This window comes from Limulus polyphemus, unplaced genomic scaffold, assembly GCF_000517525.1.
Source record: "Limulus polyphemus unplaced genomic scaffold, Limulus_polyphemus-2.1.2 Scaffold6187, whole genome shotgun sequence".
Classification (NCBI taxonomy): domain Eukaryota; kingdom Metazoa; phylum Arthropoda; class Merostomata; order Xiphosura; family Limulidae; genus Limulus; species Limulus polyphemus.
The window spans coordinates 26,972-44,255 of NW_013671797.1; the positions used below are offsets into that span (position 1 = coordinate 26,972).

General features: G+C 35.6%; 1 protein-coding gene across 3 annotated transcripts in view; it reads right to left on the reverse strand.

Annotated features, from left to right (window-relative positions):
• Positions 1-210: 210 nt before the first annotated feature.
• Positions 211-17,284, reverse strand: part of LOC106473451 (E3 ubiquitin-protein ligase TM129-like) — a 26,007-nt gene continuing 8,933 nt past the window's right edge. For 2 of the 3 annotated variants that reach the window (XM_022401887.1, XM_022401888.1), the window contains exons 4-6: positions 7,008-7,476; positions 3,518-3,677; positions 211-1,420 (exon numbers count right to left, since the gene is read on the reverse strand). In XM_022401887.1, coding sequence (XP_022257595.1) covers positions 1,172-1,420; positions 3,518-3,677; positions 7,008-7,476 — 878 coding nt within the window. In that variant the 3' untranslated portion in view covers positions 211-1,171. The remainder of the gene's footprint in view (positions 1,421-3,517; positions 3,678-7,007; positions 7,477-17,284) is intronic. The other variant, XM_013934132.2, reaches the window with a different exon arrangement.

Sequence of the window (17,284 nt, forward strand, 5' to 3'; positions counted from 1 at the left end):
TTTTAGGCCTACTGCTCTCAGTTATGAAACTTATTTACAGCTGAAAACCAATTTTACTTCCTTCTTCGGGGAAGCAGGAATATAAATTAAATTCTATGTAAAATCAAACAGTTTCAAAGATAGTAATATACTATGAGAAAAAGTTATAACAAATATCAAAGTTACAGCTTATAACTGATATAAAAACTAAAAACCTATAACTACTGAGAAACCAATACAAAGAGTAAAGCTAGAGTATAAGCTTCTAATAACAAAAATACACAATACACACAATAAAGATAAAAATGTAAACATTGTAAGTAACTGTATACGCATTTTGGTCAGTTATTAAACACTTAAACATACAGAAAAAGTCTACCTATCATATGCATTTAAAAATTTTCTTACCATACTTGTAAAGCACACTAGGTATACATGCACAAATATGGATTAGAATTCCAGCACAATGGATGTGGATTGTTTTCTATCTATAAAATTTTAGGCCTATGGCTGTTCAGTTGATTAACATTTCCAGGAAATTAACGTTCTACTGTATTTTGATATACAAACATGCAGTGTACACTTTACAGGCAACCAGTATTCAATGCTTATTTTAGATGTATTTTGGGGTTTCTACAACACACAGTGCTTTGATTTTTCTAGAATCATGTTTAATTTTATATTTTCTCATGACTAAACAGCAACATACACTTGCAGAAGTAAAGTTGTTAATGTCAAAGAAACCCTAAGATTTATCCCAAAAATTCTGTAGAAGTATGTTATCCTGCTGAAGATATGCAGTAATCACATAACTTTGAAATATGATCTATACAACATATAACTGTTAGAATACTTGAGGATTCCTCTGGGATACATTATGTGTGAAGCAAAGATAAATACACCTGTGTGGGAATATAGGGAAGAAAGGTTAGTACATGCCATAGATCATATAGAACTTTGCATGAATAGAAACAGATATTATGGCTTAGAGCCTATGGCATCATGCAGCAAAAAAGTTAAATTTTGAAAACAGATGATGTGAAACAGGATCAAGCAGCCTTTACAGCTGATATTTTATGTCAACAAAAAGACTTATTGGTACAAAATAAAAATTTTAAGTTTGAAACTTTTTTTTCAGTAACAACAGTTTTTCTTCTTTTTATTTGAAATATGCGCATTTAAAACCAGTTTATCATTCAACAAGACAGACATCTACCATACAGAACAATGATCGACACGACGGGCATGGGCAACGACTTTGCAGCCAGGTTTCTGGTCTATTCTGGTTTTGACGACTAGCAAACCATTTCCCCATACAGTCAAGACACCACATTGGTCTGCAGAAGCACTGCTGGCACTCCCCTACTAAAGGATCATCACATAATTTTTGTAGCTTCACACTGGCTGGAACTTGCATACATCCAAGGCAACTATCAATCTCCTGTAATATGAAATCAAAAAAGCTATGGAATATTTGATAGTAGATAAAGAAGAATTGTATAATATGCATCATATTACCTTGAGTCTATAAATGGTGCATTGATAAAAACTGTTAATACTACAATACTAGTTCATCTAATAATGAATCAGAAAAACAAGCCATGTTTTCATAATTATAAATATTTTTTTGTATGTGATAGAAAAAATAGCACTACTCCTTTCATGTTTAGGAATACCATACTACAAGTGATTTATACAATTTTCTTATGTTAATATGTGAAACCCTTCAGTACTAATACACTTATTGCATTTCAGGTTTTTAGTAAAGTGGCTCTTACTAAATATTAAGAAGAACTTGAGTCATCCTATGCTTCAAAGTTGGCTTTCTTAAACCAAATTACAAAATAATTATCCTAAAGCAATAATGGACATATGAAATGAGAAAATGAAGGCTGAAAAAACCATAGTAAATGGAAAAACCCTCAGTCTTGATACTGGAGAAACTAGTTTTGACACACTAGTGTGTTCACTTCAGTTTCATGTGATAAAATTGACATTAGACTGATGAGCAGGGAATATCTGGAGAGAGGTGGACAGGACAACCAAGAGTCAAGTCAGCTGAACAACAGTTGTTGATGGCCTATGCTCTAAATGGGGTAACAGGCTTAAGTAAATAAGTGTGAAGAGGACATGAATTTTTCAAAACTAGTTTGTCTAATATCAAGACTTCTAACAGTTTGTTTCATTTACTGTAGCTATTGCTACATACAATATTGTACTCCTTTATTACTCTTGCTGAAAACATTGTTTTCACTCTACTTGTAATTTAATCAAAATAGAGCTATGTATATATTTTTTGCAAAATATTTTTCTCCTGTATTAAAAATGGATGAAAATATCAGTATAACTCATAATAAATATGTATAAACAATGTATGAAATATGAGTTTGCCTAAAAACACAGTTCTGATGGACAAATTAAATACTTTATGTGCAATTAATGATCAATTTCATTGTGGTTTATGGCTTGTACGTGTAACATTGTGCAATTTGACTTCTAAGAAAGAAACCAAATTTTTCATGTTTATATTGAGACAAAAGACAATTCATGTATAAATCTAAACTACATCAGATACGCAACATACTGCATAATTCAACACACACACAAGTTCATCTGAATGCATAAAGTCTCCACTTTTAAATTTAGTTCATAAACTTGACAATGTATTGTACAAGCTTATACCATGCATGTAAGTTAAAAATTATACATTGTATCTAAAAGACAAATGAACTAAGTGAAACCAGAATGCTATAACAGCCAGTAAATTACAGCAGTACATACAAACTGCTTTTTTTTACACACAAGTGTCCAATATCAATGCTTGAAGACAGCACCAACAAGCTAAATGCACTTTCTAATTTATTAAATATAATGATTCATAGTTTATCAATTGTTAATAATGTATACCAATGTTAAAAATGTAATTATTCAGCCCATGATCCTTCTTCATGCAAGGAAACACAGTGTACCAAGTCAGAACACCAAGCTTAAATAAAATGCAATATGACTGTATGTGTATACTATAATACAAGATAATGTTGAGTAATTTTTAAATTCCATACTAAAATTCAGTAAGTAAAGGGTTGTTTACTCTCTAGAAATACATGAAGACATTGAAGTACATGCATTTTGCCACTCATATAATTTGGTTTATTAATCTACCACAATAAAAAATTATGTCAAACTTTTTACTTGGCTAAAACTGGAGCAGTTAAAAACATCAATAAAGTTTAAAAAAACACTCATGTTTTAATAGTGTGACATACATATAGCTTCAGTGGTTTTTCTTATATTTTTCACTATTCCAAGTTCAGTTGAATAAATGTTTTTAAGTTGAAATATTATAATCCTCCTATAATTCTAACGAAGTAATTTTTTTAACTATCATCACACTGTACAGAGAAGCTAAATTCATGTCATGTTTATTAATTTTATAGTATGAACAGTAACTATAAAACTAGTCAGGATTAAGACCAAGCAAACTTAACCAAAATCCTAGTGAACCTTGGAATCATTCAGGACAACATAAAATACTTACAATATCTGGTGGCACTGGGTACTTTGAGTTTTGCTCGACAATAGCTCTGAATGCTTCCAGAAAACGATCACTCAGAGTTCGATGCACAACAACATTTCGTGCATTTTCCAAAGGTGCTTGTAGTTTGTCCCTCAAATCATTATATTCTTGGGAGTTCACTCTAAGAACACAAGAAGTACAGCCAAATAGGAAATTGAATTTATGATACTACTAACTGTATATCATAATATTACATATACAATAATAGATGTTTCAGAATTGTCATAATTCCATCAACATTAATCTAGGGTTACAAAACAAACATACAATACAACAATAATTACAACAGAAATTTATATATATATATATGTATAAGAAATAAACAAATTGAATACACAAATATAACACAAGAAAATGAAAACTGAGGCACAAGTGAAATAGTTAAAATAGGTTTAAATCCACTGAAGACTGTGTGTTATTTAGGGATGGAAGAATAGTTTTTATGTATAATGTTTCTTTTATAAGAAGTTCAGTATCATGTTTGGCTGTTGAAAGAACTTTAAAGTTTGAGAGAGAAATCAAATGTCCTGTTTCTTTATTGTGTTGATATATAGCACTTGCTAAAGGATTGAACTTCTCCATACCCTCCTCAAAATTCAATTATGCCAGTTACCTCTATCCTTGGGAATCCTTGTACTGGAATATAAAATCTATTTTTTCCAAGAATACTTCTGAACAAGCAGGAGAACTATTTACTACTAAGGTAAAAAAAGCACTCTTCACTTTCTGTAATTATAACACACATAGGACATCCTGAAATCTGAAAGGCTCACAGCTATCAAAGAACTCTCCCGAAACAAAAATATCATCATCATCTGTCCGGACAAAGGAAACAGAGTTGTTATCCTCAACAAAGTTGACTATGATAAAAAAAAAGCTTGATACTCTTAATAACCACAACAAGTTCAAACTTATAAACAAGGAACCATTAACCCATACTTTACAACTTGAAGGGAAAACCCAGAGATTTCTTAGAAACCTAAGCAAAAGAAATATTATTTCTGATTGTGTTTACAATAATTTATATCCCACAGGCTCCCAACCTGGAATATTATATGGTCTGCCAAAAGTTCACAAACCAGACACTCCCCTCCGACCTATACTTTTCACCTTAGGCACTCACAGTTATAAATTCCTTGTACCCATCTTAAAACCTTTTGCTATTTATGAATTTACAACACCTGACTCCTTCCAATTTTCCCGATAAATCAGTCAATTCCCTTCCCCCCTTAAAGATCACGTGATGGCTAGCTGCAATATTACTTCTCTTTTTACTAATATTCCCCTGGACAAAACCATTAATATTGCACTTTCTAATCTCTTCACTAAAAACATTCTTGTTAATAGATTTTCTAAGTCTGATTTCAAATCTATGCTTGAACTCTCAACCAAAGACTCTCTTCTCCTCTTTAACAATACTCTATATGAGCAAATCGATGGCGTTGCTATGGGCTCCCCACTGAGTTTTATGTTGGCCAACACTTTTCTCTGTCACCACGAACAGAACTGGATTGATAAATGTCTGTTCAAACCTGTTCCCTACAGAAGGTATGTTGATGACACTTTCCTTATTTTCTGCCATATTGATCATATCCAATGTTTTCTTGAATATCTCAATTCACAACAGCCCTCTATACACTTCACTCATGAAATTGAGACTAATAACTCAATTCCCTTTCTGGACATTCTTGTTAACCATAGTGCTAATGGCTTTTCAGCTTGTCTATTGTAAAAACACATTTACTGGCCTTTTTATACATTTTGATAGTTTTATACCCTTCTATTTCAAATGCAATTTTATTCGCTGTCTACTAAATAGAGCCTACAATCTTGCCTTATCCTATTTAGCCCTTCACAAAGAAATTACTTCCATACAAAACATTCTCTTTTGAACCGGCTACCCTATGCATTTCTTGGAGAAAATAACTTCCTCATTTCTAACTAATTTGTTTGTCAAACCACCTAAGATACCCTCTGTACCCAAACTTCCCTTATACACCTGCTTACCATATCTTGGGAGACAGAGCTCCCTTATCACGAAACAGTTGAAAAAGTTATGTAACTCTTACTATCCCCAAATTGACCTGAAATTCAATATGAACCCAACTTCAGACTAAAACTTTTTCCCACTAAAAAAAACATTTGCCATCTGCCCATTGTTCACATCTCATCTACTTATACATGTGCAGAGACTGTAAGGTCTCCTATTTTGGTGAAACAAAATGTCGCCTTAAAGTATGAGCATGTGGACATATGGGCATATCCATAAAAACTGGAAGATTATGAACCCTCCTAACTCTGCTATCTATCAGAACAATACAGAAACAGGACATCTGATTTCTTTCTCAAACTTTAAAATTCTTTCAACAGCCAAACATGATACTGAAATTCTTATAAAAGAAACATTACACATAAAAACTCTTCTCCCATCACTAAATAACACACAGTCTACACTGGATTTAAACCTATTTTAACTATTTCACTTGTGCCTCAGTTTTCTTTTTCTCGTGTTATATTTGTATATTCAATGTTTATTTCTTATGTATATATATTTCTGTTGTAATCACAAATATTGTTTGTTTGTCTTGTAACCCCAGATTACTGATGATGGAATTATGATTTAAAAGCGTATAATAAATGCTTCCTGTTACTACACTCATGTTTTATCATTAAGCTACGTTTTCCGAAAAATGAGTCGATTACTAATATACAATACATTAAAAGTGCTCAGTGAAAAATACTTAGTTTCTCTGTCAGTTATGCCAGTTTTCAATAAAAAGAAAGCACAAACAATATATACCAAGTTTTATTGTCAGAAATATGTATTAAAACCTTCCGATCAACAGATCAAAAGTAAATTTAAAATAACATATGCATTAATGAAGATAATCCAATACAATAAGTAGACTAGAAATACTTAATTTTATAAATATATAGACAAAAAAATTAAAATCTCCTTGTTGACATTATTTTTGGCTGCAACACATTGAACTAAATGTATTTCAGATGTTGGTATTAAAAAAAAATATAGAAGCACAATGGCAAAGAGAATTAACTATTTTATTCTTCTGAACTAATATCAGATATACTTTTCTGTCAATAAGCAACAGCACTGTTTACCTTCTTACCTTACAATAACGAGCACATTCAAAGCTACATTCTTTCCATAAATTCCACAAAGATAAAACATGAACACTGATTTTGAAATTTTTAATTTTGGTGAAGATTCTATTTCTCTTTAAATGCTTCTTTTTTCAGTATTAAATTCAAGGCTTTTATCTCAGTGTTTTAAATCATAAGATTAATATGTTTAATATTATAACTTATATATAATTCACTTTAGAATGTAGGTTTTATTTTAACTGAGAATGAGACATAACTTGACGGATTATATTTATTTATGTCTTCAAGTAACAACAGAAATGCATATACATTTTTTTTATTACGTTACCTGATATCAAAAGATGGTACATGATCTCTGTGGCTATTGACATGAATAGTCAGGAACTGTATACCTGTGTTACTGACGTGTGAAAGTGCATGTTCACTACTCTCAGTAAGAGTTAGGGAAGCATCACTTTGTTGAATTATAAATAATCGATAAGGGGTTGTTTTTATTATCCATGAATCTGTTACAATAACTCTGGTCATAGTCCCTGTACCAGTAGCAAATTTATCTACCCTTCGAAATTCCATATCTATCCGTGCAGCTACAACTCTCCATGGCTGTCCATATTGTGCTAGAACTTTGACAGCAGGGTGGTGCCTCCAGTCTTCCACAGCCCAGTACAGAGCAATCATAATTATAACTGTTGGAAATACAACAGATATTCCAACTGCTGCCTCCCAAATAAATTTTTCTTGCCAAAACTTCTGTTCTTCAAAAGACTCCACAAATAAAGGAAAACAAAAAAAGTATCCTAAAAAAAAAGGAAAATTACAGTATTCCTAACATTAAACTGGTGGAAACCATTAAAAAGTGGATATATTAAAAAGTTAATAAAAATGACAGCTAAAAAATGTAGTAAGATACTAACAAAAATCTTTTCTTGGTGTCCCCCCCCCCAAAAAAAACAACAAAAAACTAGATTATCATCATGATTAGATCTGGACAATGAACACGATTAATTTGTCTAAAAGCATCAATTACAATGATTAGTACCATATAAATTAATTGAAAAATCAAAATTATGATTAAATTGATTAATGTCACAAAAATATATAATCAACTAATCAAAATGACTGTTTCCAATTATTACTATTTTTAATTATTCCAACTATCCAAGTAATTGAAATCGTGCCATTATGATTTCTCATTATTATTTTCAATTAATTCAAAGTTGTTCAGATAAACTGATTAGTCACAACTCATGAAACTAATCAAACTTAGTGCTTCTGACTATTACTAAAAAGGACAAATGGAAAGGAAAAAAACCCTCCATTTTGAACTTAGGAACCACTGGATAGTGACTGAGTGAAGAAAGGTTGATTGCAGGACACCAGTCCCCGTTTTTGTTTTGGGACAATAAAATGATGAGAAGAAACCCTGGAGAGGAGCAAAGGACCCTCTTGATGGCTCTCCTTTCCAAAAAATTCAATACTGCAGCCTCAATACAATGAAGACACTGTTGACTGGATGGAGGAAGAAAAGGAATGGGGAAAGGAGAGAGCAGGAAGAGATGACAAGTGACGAGAAAAATCTTGCCTAAGAACTGGATGGGAGGGGAGAAGAAATAGAGCAACAAGAGTTGGGAAAAAAAAAAAAAAAGAGAAAGGTGGAGGGTTCATGGGTCAAGGAATGTGCATGGATTCATGAGGTTGGAAGAGATGAGAAACCAAGGAAGAAAGGAGGAACTGGTGTCAGACAACCTCAGTCTGAGTCTCCAAGATGTTAGGAAAGGAACACCACCAAAGACTTCAGGGCAAAGGAAAGGAGCTAGACAAAGACCATGGAGGTAAGAAAGGGAAAGATCAACAGCAGAGAGAAGAGAGTTACATCTCGGAAGTCCCAACAACAAAGGAACTAAATAAACAGGGACAAAACAGAACACAAAACCCTTGTCAAGGTATTGAAAAGTACTAATTGTAGATTGCCAGAAAAACTGTCAGGATCATGGTCTAGGGCTTCAGAAGGAGATGGAAGGGATAAGTAACAAAGAAGATGGGTAAGGAAAAAAAGGCAAGGACAGGAAAATTGATCACTAGAAATACTGGAAACAGGGGTCAGCCCCCAAAGTAGGTAACAGAGACTCCAAGGATCGAGTCTACAAATGGAAAACGGGAACTGCCTTAAGCCATTGCAAAGGAGTCTTAGGGTTGAGGAGGACAAGGCATTTTAGAGTATGTCCAATTATGAACCAGAAATGTGTCAGAATGTACATGTATGTCTGGATAAGGAGAAAAAAACAAATAATCCTCAAAATGAGAGGCATTTAATAAGTGACAGGAAGATTCAAAAGATAAAGGTGAAAGGGAAGGTAAAGAACAAACACAAGATATCAAATCAACAAGGAGGTTTGGAGAAGAAACATTGGCCTTTATAGGTAAAAAGGAGACTAGCGCAAACTTGGGAGGTGGAAAAAGCCGATCAAAATCGTCATCCTTGCAGTCAGGTTCAGAAAAATGGGAATGCACTCCTGATGTAGGGACAGGGAGATGAGGCAATGAAGACATTAACGAATCCACTAAACATTGAAAAATTACAGTAAAATCCTCCATAGTCAATGAGCCTCCAATGGCTATACACAAAGTAAAGTCAGTGTTAGCTACATTGGCAGAATCTCTAGAAGAGGTAGTGTTCACTGTTATTTGACAACTGATTGTAATTCAAGGAATTCTCCATATTTCTTTAGCATGTATTAATTGAAAGGTGACATACTGAAATCACCTTCAAAATAAAATAAACAAAAGTTAACACTGGAAAAAAAGGCAGCATAAATCTCACAACATTGAACAAAATTTAAACTTCAAGAAATGCATCTGTTCAGGACAGTGCCTAGGAAAAGAATGAAGTTAATTTCAAGTGCAGCTGCTTATGGGGGATCTACTGTGCATGGAGGATGTTTTGCCCTGTTATTGGTGGAGAGCTATTGTCACATGATGATTACTAATGCACTAGTGTAGATCATGCTTAAATACATTTTAAGTGGGGGCTAACTCAAGGCTAGTGGCATGTGCAAAATCTCAAAGGTAGACACATGATAAATAGCTATTTTTTGCAAAGAGGTGAGGATATCAGTTCAATAGTTGGTTTATATATATATGTGTGTATTCAAAACAAATTTTCCACCACTGATGTAAGACTAATAGGCCTATACCCAGACAATTTGAATCAGCTTCCTTGAACAGAGGAGTAACATTAACCAACTTCCAATCTTCTGGCACCTGCCACAATTCAAATGCTTATAAAAATATAAAAGTAGCAAGTGGCTCTCATATCCAGTCCTTAACTTCCTTCAAAACCCTTGGGAATATTTTACCTGACCTAGGAGCATTATCATTCTTTAAACTCCCAATTTTTTTCTTAAGCTCAGAATTTATACAATCATCTTGATTTATCATGTTTCCATCTAGCAACAATTCATAAAATTATGTAACTTGGCCTCCTATATCATAAAAAATTAGTCTTCCATTATCAGCCCTCTAAGGTCCCACTCCCATCCTAACATTTTACTTGTCCTTAATGCAATGCACTGAAAAGAATCCTTACTGTTAATTTACATATTTTCAACCAATCTTTTTTTTTCATAGTCTTATATTTCCTTTTTGACTGCCTAATTTCCCATTTGACCAACTCACTTAATCTTTTACAATCCTCTCCATCATAGCAGCCAATTTAAGCTTCTTATATACATATGTGTATTTTCTTAATTTTATCCTTTATAGTCATTCTGAACCAACCTGATCTTTTTTCTTGCAGCCACCTTTTTGTTTTCTACAAGAGATATGTCTATCTTGAATATTTATTTATTTATTTTTAGTTTTTAACATTTGATCAGTATCACCATATTAACAATAAATCTAAAATATCATTGTCCCTAGTAGGTTCCTCACCAGTTGAAGAAAACCATCTTGAACAGTTTTTAAAAACCTGTCTCACTCAAGATTTATCTTTACATTTCCCAAGCTGTATGTCTGAAATTAAAATCACCCATAATTATAACTTCATTACAGTTCAAACCTTATTCTCACTGTATAGTTTCTCACTAATATCAGTTTCTTCTGGTGGTCAGTAAAACATTCCCTCTAAAGGCCTTCTCCCCTATATCGTCTAACAGAAACCCATACAGATTCAAACTCCTTGCTATTTTCTTTGATATATATAAAGCCACTCCTCCCTTCTTATTTGGTGCTCTATCCCATTTAAATAACCTATAACCCTGTATTTCAAAGAAATATCTGTCACCAAAACTGTTTATGTTTCACCTAGTTTGTTATTCCAATTTGATCAAAATCCTCCAACTTGTGTTCTAAGTTCATCTGTTAAATTTCTTATATTTCTAGCATTACAATACCAACAATTTAGCCTACCCATAAAAATATTTCTATACAATGTTTCTATACTACACTCTTCTCTACATCTTATTTTTTTTTGGCATTTAGTTTCACCTGGCTCTCACCACTGTCAAGTACTAGTTTAAAACTACCCTTACAGCTGGGTTAATAGCCTTTACAAACAAAACAACCCTTACCCTATTTAACTTTAAACCATTCATTCCAAAATATTTCCTTTTCCCATCAAATTGATCCTATAGGACATAAGTCTAATCTGTTCATACTTACATATTAACCAAAGCCTAGCATTCAGCCCTAGTGACATACTTATAATCTCACTTCAACAATTAAGTCTCAGCAGTAACCCTAACAGATTTAAGCTATGGCCCTTTTCCTTAAGTGCCTTCACCCTGTTCTTATCAATTAGCTCCTCTGACCTACCTTTCCCTACATCATTAGCTCCTATATGCATAACCATGACTGTTTCACTACTATACCCTTTACTATATCACTTGCTTTATTTGTTTGTCCTCCATTCCTGCCCCTCAATAGCATAATCTAATTCTTTTTTCCCTATTTTCCCTACAGACAGTACTTTCCACATGCCATAGCAAACAATCACCTATAACTTTAACCTCAAGTATTTCATTACAATCTCTAGTTATTCCTTTGTTTTCTTTCCCTCCCATAGTTCCTCATCTACACAAGCTAAAGGCTCAAATATGTTGTTTAATATAACTTGCTCATTACAATTAAATCCACTAATTCTAGACCTAATACTGTTTCCCACTTCCTAAAAGTCATTATTAGCTACTGTATTCCTTACAGGCAAAAGTTTGAATTCCTCTTTAAATCCTGCTGCCATTACCCACAACTTACACTTCTTTATCTCTGTCTTCTCTACTCTATTTAGGATATCTTTATTCGCTTTAGCATAGAAAAGATAGATTTTTTTGACAAAGTTCAGAGGTGGGCTACCTAAATGAATTCTGGTTTGAAACGTTTAAGCTAAGGATAGACTAACAGATTTTAGCTTGTTTTTCTAGAACATAGAAGATCAAGAGATGACTTGACTCTGGAGTTCAGAATTATTAGGAACTTGAATTGCTCATGAAAGATTTATTGTGAGTGGTAAAAAGATAAAGTTGGAGATGAAATCCTAAATATAAGAGATCATGGGGAGTATGCAATGGAAATTTTACTACTTGTAAATTTTGTTTATTATAACTTTATGAAGGTGTAAGCATATATTTAGGTTGGACTGGTTTCTTTGTTGGGTAACCTCAATACTGTCAGTGATTGGTGGATCACCATATGTTACTGACAACTTAGACCCTTCCATCTATAGAACTAAGAATCACATGTCAAAATAAAAGAATGTATGTGTGATGAAGACCTTGTTAAACTGTATTTAAAAAAATGTCCAGTAAAATACTTATATATTGAGTTATTTGTTTATTTGGAGTTTTGAACAGCGTACTTCTTTGGGTGATGTCATTATAAAATGTACCTACCCATTACAGTTACCACTAAATGTTATCCAAGACAATGGTCACAAAGGTCACAAATATATTTCCAATAAGTACTTACCTCACTCACATAAAAGTTATTCTTATTCAGTTCTACCATCTATGTATAAAATTGTTTTTGCATGCCACAAGCCTTGAAACTCCCCCCCCCCCCACCCCACACACACACAATCAATGTGGTTTACTGCGTCTTCACATGTAAATCATCATGCAACAACCCTCCACCAACAGGAGTGTGACACACCTTATTGTACATGACTCCCTCTATTTGATTCTATCTATCAATCACTTCGAGGTTATACAGAAAGCAGGCACTGGGTTTCAGTGGGAGGAAGGGTGAGAGGAGGCAAGTACATATCAGAAATATATTTTCAGTGCAGGAAAATAATAGCTTCTGACACAGTACCTTACCTCCTCTCACAAAGGTGGAGGGACTGTTGTGAGGAATATAGATAAACATCCTTTGAAAGCATCCAAAGAACACCCATGGAATGTGAACCCCTGTTGAGAGAGAAACGCACACTGGGAGACCGCACAACTTCTATACCAGATATACTCTTCTCCCAATTAGGTAGTAGGTGTTGCATAAACTGGTGGAATTTGGGAGGAGCATATCCAGTGAATGAGAGAAAAACTGGGTGGTTCTGACCCCACATCCCATTGAAATCACTGGAATCATAGTCTAAGATAAGAATGAAAGTAGAGCCCCTAGCGAGAGATCAGATGGTAGGGAAAGCTGAAATGAATGTGTCTCGTGGTGTAGAGTGGCTATGACATGACAGACCATACTTGGAAGGTCAATTCCAGCCTAAAACCAGGCAGCATCAGGAATACATAATCCAACCCATGGTAGGAGGAGGGTCCACATCGTCTTCACCTCAAGTTGAGTAGAACAGAAGTAAATTTCCATACCAGTCTACTAAACAGGGGATGTGTACACAAATCCACAATGAACAACAGTCATCAGAGAACCAAACAACAGTAGGAAGGGATGTGCCAAAGTAGTGGTTCACTTCAAATCTAAAACCAATTGGACTGGTTCCACTCTGCACAACATCTGCCTCAGGTAGTGAACTTCCTTGAGGTGGGTTGCCAGAAGGACAACATTCACCCCATGCAACATCATCCTCCAGATAGGACAAATTGAACCAGATCTGAAACAGCCACCCAATGAAGGTAGTGGGAGATGAACAGATGAGGTGTTGTCCACATGCCCAACTGATGAATTTCCTCCCACAGATGGAGATGAGATGCCAGGGTGCCACATTGGATGCAATAACATCTGGAACAATTAGCAGGAAGAAAGAGATAGGGAGGAATATGCCAGTCAAATAAGCTAATGAACTCAACCTGTATGGGTAGACAGAAGAAGGTCACATAAGGAGGAAAGGTTCAGGGAATGAAAAGGTGGGATTGGGAATCACAGAAGGAGACTATACAGACAATATAACACAGATAGGACATAGAAACCAACCCAAATCAGACCAAAAATAAAGGTGGGAAATTGAGAGAAGGAAAATTGATGTGAATAAAGGATGTCCCTTATGAGCCACCAAACTTTTGATCAGGAAAGATCGATCTGGAGTATGTGAAATGCTGATGGCAAAGATAACAGACCAGCAATGCCTACAGGTTAAGAGAAGTAAAAAATAAGTCTTAAGGGATAGGTGAAACAGGGAATAGGAGAACAAAGGTTCAAACAGAGAGTGTGTGAGATAGTGAAGAACAATACTGACATTTAAATCCAGAAGAAGCACCTAATGGGGAGTTAGATGAATCTGGAAGGAACTCAATACAAGGGAGACAGTAGGAAATGAAAACATAATATGGTACCTGGAAAAACAGAAGGTGTTGAACAAGGCTCCTCAATAACCTGCAGTGGAAAAGACAAAAGCACAATGGTCAAACAGCCAGGTAAGAAAATCCATAAAGTCGGTTGTTAATTAAGCACAAAGCTACACAATGGACTATCTGTGCTCTGCCAACCACGCGTATCAAAACTCAGTTTCTAGTGTTCACATATCGCTGTGCCACTGGGGGGCAAATTCATAAACTGCAAGGGAGAAATGGCAAATGGACCAAGCTAGGAAAGAAATGACACACAGAGACAATCCGGATCTTCTCGTAAGGGACCAGATAAATGCCTGGTGTGAAGCTGGAGTGTGTGAATGATGGGATGAAGGACCGGTGACCAAGGTTGATGTAGGAGGGATGGAGTGAGAGAAAGAGGTAATGGGAGGGTAGTGTGGAGCTGAAGGAGAAGAGGAAACCAAGGTTGTGCTGGCCAATAAGGAGGAATTAGAAGGACCTGATACGGAGTGGAATGGATGACCAAAATCACCCTGGTAAGGAGCCGGATAAGAGGGAAGGCATCAAGGTATCAGTAAGTCCAGTCCTGACTGAGAGCATCCACTGCCAGGGCCTGTGAATGAGGAACTGAAAACCAAAAAGAAAATATAACTAGATGTTGAAGGAAGTGGCAAAAGCATCCAGATGAGGAATACCCCAGTGAATGCAAAGCTACAAGAAAACCTGAGAGTCGAGGGATCACTCTGTGGAGGAAGAAGATCTGCCACAAGGTTGAAAGCAACTGGAACATGACACGCTATGAGGTGTATCTGCAGTTTGTGGCCCCTTAAATAGTTCCAATATTCAACCACATAGGGAAGAAGAAGAATAGATAACCTCCTTGGCAATTGAAATAAGAACCAATGGTAAAATTGTCTTAATGAATCAAGATGAGTCTTTTCCATACAACAGGAAGAAAATGATCCAAAGCACATCATACCACAAGAAGCTCCAAGATGCTGATATGGTATGACATTTCTATCTGAGACAATTGTCTGAAAGCCTTCTGTTGATCACTCCCCCCTCCCCAACCCTGAAGAGAAGCATCAATAAACAGATGCAAATCTCAACAAGGAGAAGGAAGTGGTACCCCAGCCATAGAGTTTTCCCTGTTCAACAACCAATTTATAGAAGAGAATGCATATCTGCACGACCCAAAGGGATAAGAGCTTCCACAATAGATCAAGTCCTCAAAAGCAATAGAACCTCATGTACAGAAAGAGAGGAAGAAGAAAGGGTGTGGAGAACTGAAAGCTCCATCAAACACAGATTGGGCATGACATAGATAAATGTTGAAAAACATACCCAAATAGACAAGATAGTGGGTAGGAATCAGGAAAGACTTCTACATCTTGAAAATCCAACCAATATGAGCTGCTCTTGTTAATAGCAGAGGAGTGTATGTTGAGAATAGTTAGGAAGAAGCTAACAGAAGCCAGTCATCCATGTAGTGGAGGATGCACAACCTCCAAATATGCACAAGTCAAGCAAAAGCTTTGACCATTTGATAAAACACATACAGTGCTGAATCAAGCCTGAAAGGTAAAGCACTAAACTGAAATACAACCCCATTATGAATAAACCAACCATAAGGTTGGGATGGATGAGAAATGGAAATATGGAGGTAAGCACCTGAGACATCTACTTTGGTCATCCACAGATCTGGAAAAAAAACACCTAAGGGTAAGAAAAGGTTCCATGGTAAAGTGGGGAAGTGTGTGCGTTTTCTTATAGCAAAGCCACATTGGGCTATCTGCTGTGTTCATCGAGGGGAATCGTATTCCGGATTTTAGTGTTGTAAATCTGAAGACTTAACGCTGTCCCACTGAAGAAAAAGTGGGGAAGATTAAGAAATTGGTTAAGACTGGACACAGTGATCACAGGACACAAGTCCCAAGGTCTTCTTAGAGATAACAAAAGAGATGGAATAAAAACCTTGGAAAGGCTGGCTAACAGACTCGACAGCACCCTGTGACAATCATCTGAACAGCCTCAGATAGATGCTGACTGGTAGTGGGATCCTGAGGTAATGGGAAGAATGTTGGAACTGGGGAACAAAGGAGGAGTGGAGAGGAAACAAAGAGAAACAAACCCTGATCATCCACAAGCCATGAATAAACGCATGCCACAGGTGAACAAATTGAAGAAACTTGCTTCTACTGAGTCGAATGCCACCAGATAGTCACTGAAACTGTTGGAAGTAAAGAGTACAACTGCAAGCCAAACAATGGACCGAAGGACCCTTGGAATAAGGAACAGGCAAAGGCTGGGAGGGTGAAGGACAGGAAACAGGTATAGAGAAAGGTATGGGGGCAGGCTGAGACAAACAACAAACCAAGGAAGAAAGGGTTGAGTGTTGCCTTCCGGATTCCATACATGACTCAGGAATATCTCCAAAAAAAGAGGCCTATAGAGAAAAAGAGCCATCGACAGGTCACAAAGATATGTATAAATGGGAGATGCAAGGTAAAAACTAAGGCATTAAAATTGAGATTGGGATCAATGGACAGGATTCACAGGATCCACCCACAACAAAGGCAAAAATTACTCCAACAACTGGAAGTCAAGAAAGGGATCCAAGGCCTGATTAGTAAGTCAATGCATAATGATCTGAAGTCTGTGGTGGACAAAAAGGCATGCTGGCACCAGCCTTCAACTGAGAAATGAAATGCACGTCATGTACCCTACATTCGGGAAAAGGAGGGGAGACAAGATAATCATATAATGAGGCAGTGTGCAACTTATCAGGGACAGAATCAAATGAAAATAAGAATACAGAAAAACGTAAGAAACCTGAGAAGACATCCATAAAGTCTAAGTTAGGCCTATCAGATTCAAAAGGAGAGGTACAAGCATT